General features: G+C 46.2%; 1 protein-coding gene across 2 annotated transcripts; it reads left to right on the forward strand.

The window, feature by feature from the left end:
- Positions 1–265: 265 nt before the first annotated feature.
- On the forward strand, positions 266–2650 carry LOC140715061 (transcription factor LBX1-like). Of its 2 annotated transcripts, none has more exons than XM_073026790.1 (2): positions 266–885; positions 1487–2650. In XM_073026790.1, the coding sequence occupies exons 1-2, from the start codon at positions 540–542 to the stop codon at positions 1972–1974; spliced, it is 834 nt and encodes a 277-aa protein (XP_072882891.1). In that variant the 5' UTR covers positions 266–539; the 3' UTR covers positions 1975–2650. The 2 variants fall into 2 exon arrangements, with proteins under 2 accessions (XP_072882891.1, XP_072882892.1); XM_073026791.1 differs by having other exon boundaries at positions 1502–2650.
- The last annotated feature ends 11397 nt before the right edge of the window (positions 2651–14047 follow it).

Raw genomic sequence — 14047 nt, forward strand, 5'->3', positions numbered from 1 at the left:
TGGGAAGCGGAGGGCGAGAGGTAGGAAAGTGCCTCTGCGTATAATTGATTATCACCCAATCAACAATAACTTGTTAGCAATCGTCAATTGCCCCCCTCTCTCCTTCCTTCCCCACTCTAAAGAGAATATTATTCGCTTGCCTGCATACTTGATGTGACAGAGCAGGTCAGAGCGTGCAGGAGAGAGAGAGAGAGAGACAGAGAGAGAGAGAGAGAGAGAGGGAGAGAAAGGGAGAGAGAGAGAGAGAGAGGGAGAGAAAGAGAGAGAGAGGGAGAGAGAGAAGGGGGAGGAGAGGCTGGATTGGGAACGCGCAGTGGATCTATCATCCTTTCCGTTTCTGGGGGTCTTCACGCTCTCCCTGATCAGACTGATTGTGGGAGGCAACGGCTGCGAAGTTGTTTTGAACTTTTGCTCTCCTAGTTGTAGTGAGTGTGTGTGTTGCGAGAGAGAGAGGGAGAGAGAGAGAGTGAGAGAGAGAGAGGAGAAGAGAGAGAGAGAGAGAGAGAGAGGAGAAGGGAGGGAGTCAACTAGACCCGAGGATGAGTTCCAAAGAAGAGGCAAAGTCTTCCTCGGCTGCCTTGCACTCCTCACTAGACGAGCGAAGAAGAAGTCCGCTGGACCAGCTGCCGCCCCCGGCCAACTCTAACAAACCACTGACTCCCTTCAGCATCGAAGACATTCTCAACAAACCCTCGGTGCGGAGAGGGTTCGCCCTGTGCGGAACTAACCACCTCCTGTCAGCGGCCGACAAGCACACGCCTTCGGCCCTTGCCCTGGCTAGCCGACCCGGGGTCCTGTCGCAGACCTCGCCTTTGTGCGCCCTGGAGGAACTCGCCAGCAAAACTTTTAAAGGACTGGAGGTCAGCGTCCTACAAGCGGCGGAGGGTAGGTGTAACCAAAGCCTCCGCGCCTTTCAAACTTTACCCGGTTAAACAAGCTCGCGGAATCTTTGCAAAAAAAAAATAAAAGAACCCCCGTTTGCAAATGTAAAGAAACATCGAAATAAAACTTTATTTTTTTTAACGTTGGCGGGGGATAAATGTTATTTAAATTTGGTATTCGTTGCAATGGATTTTTAGCAGAATTGGTCGCTGGTTCTCCCTGAACTGGACTGAGCTCAGCTCCATCCAGCAAATGAAGAACCAACTCGCATTTTCACCCGGTTACAAACCAGCGGTGTATCCGAATTATACGCTGAACATTGCGGGTTTCCTTTTTAACAATTCCCCTGGGCTGGTATATTTTAATTTGTTAACAGTAAGGGTGTAGGGAACACTTGGGGAGTTTAATTTAATCGAAGTCTGCGAGGAAAGGGAGTTTTAAATAACGAAAATCCCTCAGATTAATTAAAAGAAATGGGGAATTCATTACTGTTTTCTGTGGGAGAGCTGGAGGGGGGGTTCGGAAGGGAAATGTCAGTAATTAAATGTTTCTTCCTGGACCGGGCTGATATTGAAATCCCTTCGTTTCTCTCCGTTCTAAAAAGGGTCTGTTTTAACAGGCAGGGACGGCCTCACCATCTTCGGCCAGAGACCGACCCCCAAGAAGCGCAGAAAGTCGCGAACCGCTTTCACCAATCACCAGATCTACGAGCTGGAAAAGCGGTTTCTGTACCAGAAGTACCTGTCGCCGGCCGACCGCGATCAGATTGCCCAGCAGCTCGGGCTGACCAATGCCCAGGTCATCACTTGGTTCCAGAACCGCCGCGCCAAACTCAAGCGGGATCTGGAGGAGATGAAGGCCGACGTGGAGTCGGCCAAGAGACTGGGGCCCAGGCAGCTGGAAAAAATAGTGGAACTGACGGAATTGGATCAGAGCGCGGCGGAGATCGGCAGTAAATCCAGATCTCAGAGTCAAAGCCCGATGAAAAGTGCCCGCGCGGATGCCCATGCACTGGCAATGGGTCACCCGACCCGCAAAGACTACTCAGAGGAGGACGAAGAGGAGGAGGAGGAGATTGAAGTCGACGACTGATCCCTTTTTTGTGTTTTGCCTTTCTCCCCCCCGGTCCCTGTTCCATTTTATATATAAAACACAAAATATATTGCAAAAAAAAAACGAGAGCTTCCGCGCCGACCTTTCTACAATGCAGCTTCAAGCATGTTACAGAAATCATCCGAGTTCTTTCTTTAATTCTGTAGTTAGAAACGGGCTCAACCCGAGGCAGAAATATCCCAAAAAGAAAACGAAAAAAAAGCAATAATCGGTGTTTAAGATTCGCCAGAGCCGCAGAGAATCTGGCCCAGCTATTTAATAATTTCAATTTCTATATATTGTATATATATAAAAGAAAAAAAAACCTTTATGGATTAGGAGTGGCTGATTATCTGGTTTGGAAGGTGGATCCCGGTTAGAGCGAGAGGATTCGTGTGTCTACATCGGTTAGAAGATCTCGGATATGTGATAATGTTCCGCCTTCCTCGAATTCTTCAGTATAGCGGCAGGGATATGTCAGGGTTAATTCTGCATCCACCGCATGTGTTGGGTCTGCACGACACATTTATTTTTTAAAAAAAATAACAAAATTACTGGACACACTTGTAACTTTCTAACTATCTCTCCTTTTTGTCTAATATCGAGACGATTTATTATACGACGCTATCAGGAAATCTGCCTCCTCGTATCTCCCATTAAAACCTATTTTTGTGATTTCGCCTCCTGGTTTGTGAATTTATTTTTTAGAGGGGAAAAAAAAATCTTAGAATCCAGCCTGTTTTATTGCGGGGAGATATTTGGAAGGTCTTCATCTGTAAATGTAAATGCGTTGTATTTTTTTTTAAAAAAGACATGCGAACTTTTAATGAGCGGCGGTGGGAGTACAGATATTTTCCCCTAAATACGTTTCTCAGATCCGTCGACTGTGTGGGCTCGGAGACCGAGTTCTGCTCCGTCTCCAGCCGAGTAACACCAGCCCGAATCCGACTCATTTACCGATCCACGTGTGCGAGATTTAATGAACTGCTTGATCATGTTCTCCTCTCCAAAATGAGAGGGTAATTTACATCTCAATAGTTGTCCTTTTCAAAGCCACTTATTGACACGCGCGTACTCCCAATTCTTAAACAGAGGCACGACCCACACTAGTAAAATCAACTTTTTTTTTCAATGGGTTCTGTTCAGATTGAACGAGCCGAATTTATTTTGCTGTGTTGATACAATGAATCTGCAATTTTAATTCGATGTGGGCATATTTTTTTTTCTGGTGGGATTTAACCAATTTTCTGCAGCCAAATCGGAATTTTTGAGTATAGAGGAGATGTTGTTAGGAACAGTTTAAGATTGGCAAACTGACTCTAGGATTTAGGAGCGTGGGTTAAAATCGGCCTCCTTCTTTTCCTCGGCCCCGGCGCTCCGATACTTTTTTTTTCCCAAATGCACTTTGACGGGAAGTGGGGGCAAGAAGTAACGTGCGGTTAAAATGTGGGTCCCGTATGGAAGAGCGAACAGACAATATTGCAGGCAGATGCCCTGCCAACAAGCCCAATAAATAACAAGGAGGGGAGGGCAGACCAGGGGACTTGTAAACAGAGATGGAGCTGGCGATTTGGACACTGTATACTGAACAAAAGTGAAATTTATGTGAGAACTCAAAATCTGTTTTTTTTTAAGAGAGGGAAAGAAAAAAAGATGCCAATTTTTTCCCGTTTTTGGGCCATTTTCTGCGGGCAGTGAAGTCATTGAGAATGTATGAGCCGGTTAATGTTAGCGGAACGCATGGGAACTGCGGACAAATGATGCCGGGGTGTTGATTTGTCAATTAACAATGCGCTATACAAAATCTCCCGCTGCGCCCGTGCCGAGCAGACTTTGGAGAGAACAAGTGTTTGTGGTTGACAGAATGCAACTAACCGCTTGGACACCATATGGTTTATGAATTTTCTAAACAATTTCGAGACAATTTGATGGATCGGTCAATTCCGCCCCTTGAATGTTTATCGCCATCTACAAAAGGGCTAATATATACATCGGTGTATCCAGGGGCATCTGCAATGGTAATGCCGCTCCTAGCAGGCATTTGCGAGCGGGCAATGAATTAAAATGAACGAGCCTCTTCTTTATTTATCCGAAAAGAAAGAAGATGCACTTTGTTAAAAGGCCATTTGGCATTTCTTTTTTTTGTTTAAAAAAAAGGACAAAATTAAATTGGGGTTGCCTCTGTTGAATTAAGGACAGAGAGCTTGTAAATAACGCGACAGCTTCATTGAACGCGTTGTGACATTTATCGGCCCGTTTTAAAACAACACCGACTCCTTTTTTTGTCTGCGTTCGATCGGCCCCTTTTACAGCCTTTAAAATATTTTCTGTTCAGTTTTCTCTCCCCCCCCCCCCCCCCCCACCCACCCAGTATTTGATGGATTTAAAAACACGGCGTCTTCAATAGAATTTAAGGGCCGGGGTTTGTACAGAGTTAGAGGCAGAGCCGAGACCTTTTTGAGTTGAGCGCGGGGGCTGACTCGAGGTTTGCATCGCAGTTTACCCGGCACACGTTTGTAAACAAAGCAATTTTTGTTCGGACAGTAGCGAAATTAGGAAACGGGCCAATTAAAGAAAAATACATCTCAAATCAGGGAGGATTTCCCTCGCTGAAACGTGCACTCCTTTCGAATCTACTCCAAACGCTGCTCAAGGGACATCTCTCGTTCTTTCACTCAGTGCCTGCCTCCGACACCAGTTCTCCTTCGGCAGAAACGCTTTATTTAAACCAAGCCCTCCCATTTTTAATTTAAAATCATTCCCCTGTTCCGTGGTAATGTCTGTATTTTATTTCCCGAATGAAATTAAACCGTGGTTTTGAAACATGGTATGTATTCTTTGGCATAAGTTCCCTGTGGAAATTAAGGCCAATCTAAAATTAGCACCTTGTCCCCATGGTAAGTATTATTTTTAAAATAATACGAAGGGAATTGTAAATTTTAGATGGTTTGTTGATATGGAAGTACTGTTACAACACATCCAGAGAGCAGACGAAAGTATTTCAAATGCTCCAAGAAGATTGATAATTACTTTCCAGAAATTTTTATATTAAGTCAATATATATTTAATACCCTAGTTTGGAGATATGTTGGATAAATGATGGGTTTACAGAAAAGGAAACTATCGCCACGTTACGCGGGGTTCTGACTGGTGATAGCTCCATGTCCCGGGACTCGCTCTCTCTCTCCCTCTCTCTCTTTCTCTCTCTCTCTCGGGTTCCATTCCTCCCTCGGTCGCAGAACAAAATATCTATTTTGCCCAACAACAATAACAATATTTCAATTCTGCATCCCCGGGGAAGGTCACTCACACACAACTCCCTCCCGCTCCAAGAACCGGGCCTTGCTGCTTGAGGCCCGGCGTTAGCAAACAGGAGGGACATTTTGACAAATGTCTGCGGAGGTTTAACGTTAACGAGGTAGCGAAGAGGGTTCGTTTATTTTCAGTTATGTGTGCGTGCGTGTGAGCAAGAGAAAGAACCAGATTGAGAAAGGAACGGCAGACGACGAAATAACGAACGAACGAAACTAAACGGTCTTTTAATGAAATCCGGGAGAAACATTTCAAATCTCCCTTCACCCAGCGAGACAAGAACTTGGGCGCAGCCGGGAATTTCCCCGAGTTTACTTCAAGAGCGGAGAGAAAGGGAGATGTGTAAAACTCCGATATGCCAATCTCGCCAATCTGCCAAGGCAACAGCTCACCGCGAGCTGAAACCCGCGTCTAAAAATAAATTCAAGACGCGTTAAATAAGTTTTCAACGAAATTGAACAATTGGAAACAGGCAAAATCTGTCATCGCCTTGCCTTGTTTCGAGATTTTAAACGGAGGACTGTGTGTGTGTGTGTGTGTGTGTGAAAATTGGTGACATTTCCCTCAAGTTTATATTGTTATCGAATTATTTGAAATCGAGACATTAGGTCGGGGAAGGTCTGTTATATTAAACTTGGAAAAATAGACACACAGCGGTGGGTTCCGATAACAACATTCGCTCCCTTGCACCACGCAAATATTTTAAACTTCAAACAGACTGAAAACCCACACATACAATAGATAAAATCTTTATTACTGTAAGATTATAGTCTTATGTCTGCGGGTATTGACAGAATATTATACCAGTGTTATCCCACAGACTTTAATCCGTTTATAAAATCCCATACCCCGCATTACCAGTCATATCCATCTCTATATGTGATACAACGTCAGTGCGTGGCACAGCTTATCGTGTGACATTCTGTATATTCACACCTATAAACCCTCGCCATATACAGTTTCACAGTCGTTTTGAGGCATTTATTATATTTTGATTCAGGCAGATGCGTTGTAAATTGTCAGTAACTCGGAACCGCAGCTAAACGGAGATATCAGTGTGTAGTAATTGCCTTGAGGCTCCGGTTTAAGGGGTTAGTTTACATCGCAACCCTCCCAGCTTTACGGGGAGCCGGTGGGTGTATCGGCGAACTTTGAATGCGGCGAGTGTAGAGGTGCTGAGGTTTTCAGGCGGCAACAGACCCGGTGCAGGTACAGAGGAGAGAAATATGTTCCAATATTGTGTAAGTAATTGTCAGGCGCCGCTGTTGTAGTTATTCCGGGGGTGGGTGGTGGGGTGGGGGGGGGGGGTGGATGAGAATGATCCGCGTGCAAGGCTGTGATACAACACGGCCAAGGATACAGCTCCATAGGCTGCGAGAGTGGCTCCGGGATCCCAGCGCCTTATTTCAGTCGGTGTCAGTCGGATGTCAGGCGCGGCAACGATAACTAATACTGGAGTCTCTGGGACCTGAACGTGGTAATTAATCCAGAAGACTTAAGTGTATTTTACTTCTGCAGAAAAATCACTAATTCAATCGAGCGGAAAATTGAAGTTTGATGCATTATTCCCTGTGAAAGTGAAAGCTCCCTCATTACAACCAGAATCGAGCCGTTCTCTGCGCTTGTCTACACTTCTCTGATTGTATCCTACATTCTCCAAAATCTGACGGCCAATGATCATATTTCAACCCCCGCCGTTCTCATTGGCTGCGAAACGCGATAAGTTGTTGGCTGTTCGCTGCCTGAACTGGGATGCAAACCCGCCATAAGCTAATTAACAAGTCTGATTGTAACATAGCTCCCGCAAGTTGAATACATTCTTCACACAACTTCATTCTTAATCATTACTATCGGGATCCTAATTAAAACAGGGTGTCAGCCCGGATCTGATTGCGATATCGGCCCTTCGCTGTACTGAGCAGGTAGCAGGCGCGTGTGTTCGTTAGCTGAACGCCCAAGATTGGGGTTTATGTTAGCACATGCGTTGGTAAGCGCATTCAACCGGCAGGTCGACAAAATGTGACCACTTCGACCTGCTCAGGGTGTGGAGCAAAGAGAAAGAGAGAGAGAAGCTGCATAACTCCCCACTCACACTCTCCCCGGACAGGTGGGAGGGATAAAAGTGGGAATTAATTCCCCCCCAAATGGGCCGCAAGACTTTGAAGCAGCGAGGAGGGTAGCAGGCCTCTTACGGCTCTTGGAGACACCAGTTTCGGAAAGCCACCCCATAATGGATATTGGATTTATCCCATGATTAACTTGCGCCCCGAACGGGTAAACCCTTGCCCGCTGTGCCACATTGGGAGAAGATGCCGCGGCCTCGCCGCCTGTCCCGGTCAGCGGGTCGGGAGCGGTGTGGGGGCTCACAGATCCAACCAGCGAGTGGACGGCGGGACAGGGGCCAGGCAAATGCAGTTAATTATTCCCAGGCATCTCTCTCCCCCGGTAACACTTGCACTGTGATGGCGACGGGAGTCTGCTCGCTGAATGATCTGCCCGGATTTTGCGGTAAATTACAACCTGCAGTGTCAACCCACCTCCAGAAGCAGTCCGGCTGCCCGGCGAAAGTATTGGCGCACGGGTGGTCCGTGCAACATGAACAGTCCGACAACATTCGCCCCTTCAGCCGCCGACAGGAGTTGCCCCGAAGAAGAAAAATGCTGAGGAGGGGAGGGGGAGGGGTGGATAACCTCAGCAGTTCTGGTAGCATGTGTCAAGAGAGAAACTGAATTAAGGTTAGTTCTAGACCCTTCTTGGCAGGGCTTTCTCAGATCAATGATCTCTCAACCCCCCCCCCCCCCCCCTTAGGTTAGACAACATCCTGGTAAATCTCCTCCGCACTTCTAAAGTTTTCACAGCTTTCCTATAATAAGTCAACTAGAACTGAACACAATACTCCCGGTGAGATCTAACCAAAGTTTTATAGAGCTGCAAGATTATCCCTGTGGCTCATGAACTCAGTTCCCCGACTAATAAAGGTCTGAACTCCAAGTGCCTTCTTTAACTTTCACAGCAAGTTTGAGGGAACTGTGCAAGAGGGGAGATTGATAGGGTTTTGACAAAGATCTCTGAATCCTCTCTGGCCATAGGACTGGAGAGTAGACAATGTTGTTCATTTGTTGAAGAGAAATGGGAGTAATCCTGGAAATTATAGACTGCTGAGCCTTGTATTAGTGATATAGAAGAAATTGTCCCAGAGAAGGCACACAATGCTATAGGAACTCGACAGGTCAGGTAGCATCTATGGAGAGGAGTTCAATAAACATTTCAGGTCAAGACCCATCATCAGTTAGTCCTGGTGGTCTCAGCCGAAAACAACTTCTGTTTACTTCCCTCATAGGCACTGCTTGACCTACTGAGTTTCTCTAGTATTGTGTATGTGTTGATCAAGATTTCCAGCATCTGCAGAATCTCTTGTGTTTTCAAACCACTGGAAAGGATTCATAGGGGTGGAATTGATTCATATTCTATGGGTTTTGTTTAGGGATAGTTACTGTGGCTTTATGTGGGAAAGGTATTAGTTTACACATTTGACTGAGATTTTTTTGGGGGAGGAAATGAAGATGATTGATGAGGACTGGTTATAGTTGTTGCCTACATAGACTTCAGTGAGGCATTCAGCAAGGTCCGTCTTTGTAGTCTGATCTAGAAGATTAAGTTGCATAAATCCATGGTCATCTGGTAAATTGGTTTCAAATTTGGTAAATCCTTAGAGGACTATCACTCCTCAATATTTCCTTTTCGCCAATGGTGTCATGTGCAAATACATGGCATTTGAGCTATGTCTAGATGCAGTCATAAGTGTAGAAAGGGTAGAGCAGTGGGCTAAGCTGCTCTACATCTTTGAGGTATGTTTGTATTGATTATCAGAGAAGAGATGTTTACTACTGATCCACACTGACAGCGGTTTCCTGAGAAGGAAGTTGAGGAAACCATCGAGTACATCTTCAAGAGGCAGTGCATCAAGAAGATGACAGCGATCTTTAAGGACCTCACCATCCTTAATTATGGCATCTTCCTGTTACCACCATCAGGGAGGTGGTTATGGAACCTGAAGACCCAACATTTTAGGAAAAGCTTCTTCCCCTCTGCCATCAGATTTCTGAACAGTCCATGAACCCTTGAACATTACCCTTGTTATTTTTCTTTTCCACTATTTATTGAGTTTTGTAATAGTATTTTTATGTCTTGTATTGTACTGTTGTCACTAAACAAAAATTTCACCTCATACATCAGTGATGCTGGAATTCTTTGAGGAAATAACAGGCAGGATAGACAAAGGAGAGACAGTAGATGTTGTTTACCTGGATTTTCTAAAGGCCTTTGACAAGGTGCCATACATGAGTTTACTTAACGAGAGCCAAAGGTATTACAGGAAAGTTACTAGCATGGGTAGAAGATTGGCTGACTGGCAGGAGGCAATGAGTGGGGATAAAGGTGCCTTTTCTGGCTGGCTGCTGGTGACTAGTGGTGTTCCGCAAGGGCTGGTATTGGGACCTCTTCTTTTCACATTATATGTCAGTGACTTGGATGATGGAAATGATGGCTTTCTGGCTAGGTTTGCAGATGATATGAAGATACGTGGAGGGGTAGATAGTGTTGGGGAAGCAGAGGGGACCAGAATATAAGAGCAATAATGTATCGCTGGGGCTTTATAAGGCATTGGTCAGACCACATTTGGAGTACTGTGAGCCGATTTGGGTGCCTTAGAAAGAATGTGCGTTGGAGAGATTCCAGAGGATGTTCATGTGAATGATTCTGAGAATGAAAGTGTTGACATATGAGGAGCATTTGATGGCCTTGGGCCTGTGTGGAGTTTAGAAGAATGAGGGGAGATCTCATTGAAATCTGTTGTGTATTGAAAGGCCAAGATACAGTGAGTGTAGGGAGGATGTTTTCGGTAGTGGGGGAGTCCAGGACCAGAGGGTACAATCTCAATATAGAGGGATGTCCATTAGAACAGAGATGAGGAGGAATTCATTTAGCTAGAGGTTGGAATTTATTACCACAGATGATGTGGAGGCAAGTCACTGAGTATATTTAAAGCAGAGGTTGATAGCTTCCTGGTTAGTGAAGGTGTCAAAGGTAAGGGCAGAAGGCAGTAGAATGAAGTTGAGAGGGAAAATAAACCAGCCATGATGGAATGGCAAAGCAGGCTCGATGGGCTGAATGGTCTAATTCTGCTCCTGTGTTTTGTGATATTATTATAAACCCGATTCTGAGAAGGTTGGCAAAGAATACAGTGGGATATAGATTCAATGGAAAATGTCCGCGGATTAATTGCAGACAGAGTTTCTTCCAGGTAAGTGTGAGGTGTGGCATTTTTGTGAAGTCACTTGTACACAGTCAATGGTAGGAGCATTGACGTACAGCAGGATGGTAGGGTTGGTGCTCACCCCTCTCTGAAAGTGGCCACACAAGTAGATAGCCTTGTAAAGGCAGCATATGGCAGGCATTTGGTCAGTCCATTGAGTACAAAGAGTCATGTTGCAGCTGTATTAAACTTTGGTTAGGCTTCATTTAGAGTATTGTGTGCTGTTCTGGTCACTACAATACAAAGTTCAAAGTAAATTTATTATCAAAGTGCTTATATAACCATATATGTACTAGCCTGAGATTCATTTCCTTGAGGCATTCACAGACATACAAAGAAATACAATAGAATCAATGAAACTGCACACAAACAAAGGCTGACAAGCAAAAAAAGACAAACTGCAAGTACAAAAAAAACAATAGATAGATAGACTGACTAACTAACTCTGAGAGCATGAGTAGTAGAGTCCCAGAGTGCTGAACATAGAACATCGAAATCTACAGCACATTACAGGCCCTTCAGCCCACAGTGTTCTGCTGACCATGTAACCTACTCCAGAAACTGCCTAGAATTTTCCTACCACAGAGCCCTCTACTTCTCTAAGCTCCAGGTACCTGTCTAAGAATTTCTTAAAAGACTCTATTGTATCCGCTTCCACCACAGCCACTGGCAGTGCATTCCATGCACCCACCACTCTCTGTGTGAAAAACTTACCCCTGACATCCCCCTTGTACCTACTTCCAAGCACTTTAAAACTATGCCCCCTCATGTTAGCCATTTCAGCCCTGGGAAAAAAGCCTCCGGCTATCCAAACGACCAATGCCCCTCATCACCTTATATACCTCTATCAGGTCGCCTCTCATCCTCCATCACTCCAAGGAAAGAAAAGGCTGAGTTCACTCAACCTATTCTCATAAGGCATGCTCCCCAATCCAGGCAACATCCTTGTAAATCTCCTCTGTACTCCCTCTATAGTATCCACATCCTTCCTGGTGTGAGGTGACCAGAACTGAACACAGTCCTCCAAGTGGGGTCTAACTGAAGCCTTATAGAGCTGGAACAATACCTCCTGGCTCTTGAGCTCAGGAGTTGAGGTGATGAAGTTATCCCCACAGATTCAGGAGATTACAGTAAGAACACGGAGCTGCTGGAGTAGGATACATAAGTGGTTCAGCTGGATGTTACCTGGACTAGAGAGATTTAGCTATAAACAGAGGCTGAACAAACTTGGACAGTTTTCCCTGCCGGACTGAAATTATGAGAGGGCCTTCTCCCCAGTAGAAATGTCAAATGCTTCAGAGTGTAGCTTCAAGGTGAGGGATCAAGTTCAAAGGAGATGTAAGGGACAAGTTCCTTTACACAGACAGTGGTGAGTGCCTGGAATGTTCTGTCGGGAATGGCGGTGGAGACTGATGTGACAATTTTATTTAAGGGACATGTGGATGAGTATGTGAATATATATGGGATGGGGGCAGGGGGGTGGAGGAATGAGGATCATTTGCAGGCAGAAGGGATTTAGTTTAACATGGTTTCAAGGCCAAGGAGCTGAGTCCTGTGTCCATTGTGCCAGCTCCTAAGGGTGTGCGTGTGTGTGGGGGTGGGGGGGGGGGTGGAATGACGGCCAGGTTGAGGTAGAGGAGGAGTTGAGAAGAAGGTGGGGATAGGAGGCATTGTGGGAGGAGGGTAGGCAGCAGAGGATTAGTGAGGTGGGCTGAGTCTATGGAAGAGGTGAAAGTGGGTGAGCTATGGGGAGGGTTGGTGAGGTGTGGCATGAAGAGGGACGGGGAGGGGAGGAGAAGAATGAGAACGGTTGGTGAGGGGAGGGGAGGGACGGGGAGTGTTGGGGAGGTGAGGGGCGAGGAGGGAAGGGGAGAGTTAGTGATTGGAGGGGACGGTTGGCGAGGTGAGGGGAAGGATGGGAAGGCAATGGGGAATGTGGCGAACTAAACGGAACGGGGGGGGGGTGATTGTACGAGGCGGACATGAGGGGTGAGAAATATTTGGAGGAAGGAGAAGTGACGGGGGCGGGATGCGGGGTTTGCGCGGGAGGAGGGGCTTTGGCTCTCGCAACCCCCGCCCCCCCCCCCCCCCCAACCTCGGGGAGTGGAACCGCCTTTCTGTGCCTCCCTCCCACCTTTCTCAGCCCCCACCCCCTACGTGTCCGGTCGTCGGGGGTTGGGAGAGTGGGGTTTGTGGTCCTGAGCTAGGGTGGGACAGAACCGGGGTCCTGGGGCCGGTTGGAAGGTACCCGACAGAGCGGGGGTCCCGACACCTCCTTGCGACCCTTCGCTCGAGTAGAGCCGCGGACTCCATCATCTTTATCACCAGACACCTGAGCCTGGCTTCGTTATCATTTTTGTTAACTTTTTATCGACTGTGTGTCATTAAAGAGTGTGATTTGGTGTAAAGAATTAGCCCATATTAACCTAGGGGAGGGTGTTGATTGATTGCTAAATAGGATCAATTTGAAAGTCTTACTCATAATGTTCCTGAACCGCCTTTAATTCTTCAAACTTCAATTTTACGGGCTATTGAACAGAACATGTTTCTGACAGGACTGATATATGTATTAATTTGCCTTAACGAGTGATTAATTACCTTCTACTGAAAGAATTATATGGAGCTGTTTGGCTTAAATTTGCATATTAATCAAATCCTCGTTGGTAATTCAGACGGAGTTTGAATTTCGGGGGATGGCGTGCTTCTCATTACACATCTCCAAACTGCGATGCTCGCCCTCCTACAGCCGCACCCCACACCCGGAGCCGGCCCGGGGGGGAAGCGTTCGCAGCGTCTCCCGCCGGGCTGGGTTCCGGTGAACGTATCGGTGTGGAGATAAAGAGCGGGCGGAGCGAGAGCAGGTACACTGGAAGGTGCTCCAAATCCGCGTCTGATGGAGAGGGGTGGGGAAAGAGAGTGAGAGACCAGGAAGGGGAGGGGGGGGCAACAGAGGAAAGGGAGAGTGTGAGACAGACAGGAATTACAGAGACAACAAGACGCGCAGATTCAGGACATCAAGGGCATACCGTATATGCAGAAAGGTGCTGGAAAAGGGCCGGTAACATGATGAAGGATCCCACCCACCCCCCTCATGGACTGTTTGAACCACTCCCAACAGGGAGGAGGCTATATAGCATCCACACCAGGACCACCAGACTCAAAAAACAGCTACTTCCCCCAAGAAGTAAGGCAGATCAACACATCCACCCACCACACCCCCAACCAGCGGGAGTCGATCACTGTTTTATCATTTTCTGTCGTCACCTTGTATACAGACACTCGTGTACCTCGTGTCACCTTATGGACATACAATCAATCTATATATATATCAATTATCTTATGTATTCATATTTATTGTGTTCTTTATCCTATTGTGTTTTTAACCAATTATTTCCTTCTCCTTTACACAGGAAATTACTTTAAAGAATCTTCGATCTTGACAGATAT

Source organism: Hemitrygon akajei, chromosome 23 (genome assembly GCF_048418815.1).
Source record: "Hemitrygon akajei chromosome 23, sHemAka1.3, whole genome shotgun sequence".
NCBI lineage: Eukaryota > Metazoa > Chordata > Chondrichthyes > Myliobatiformes > Dasyatidae > Hemitrygon > Hemitrygon akajei.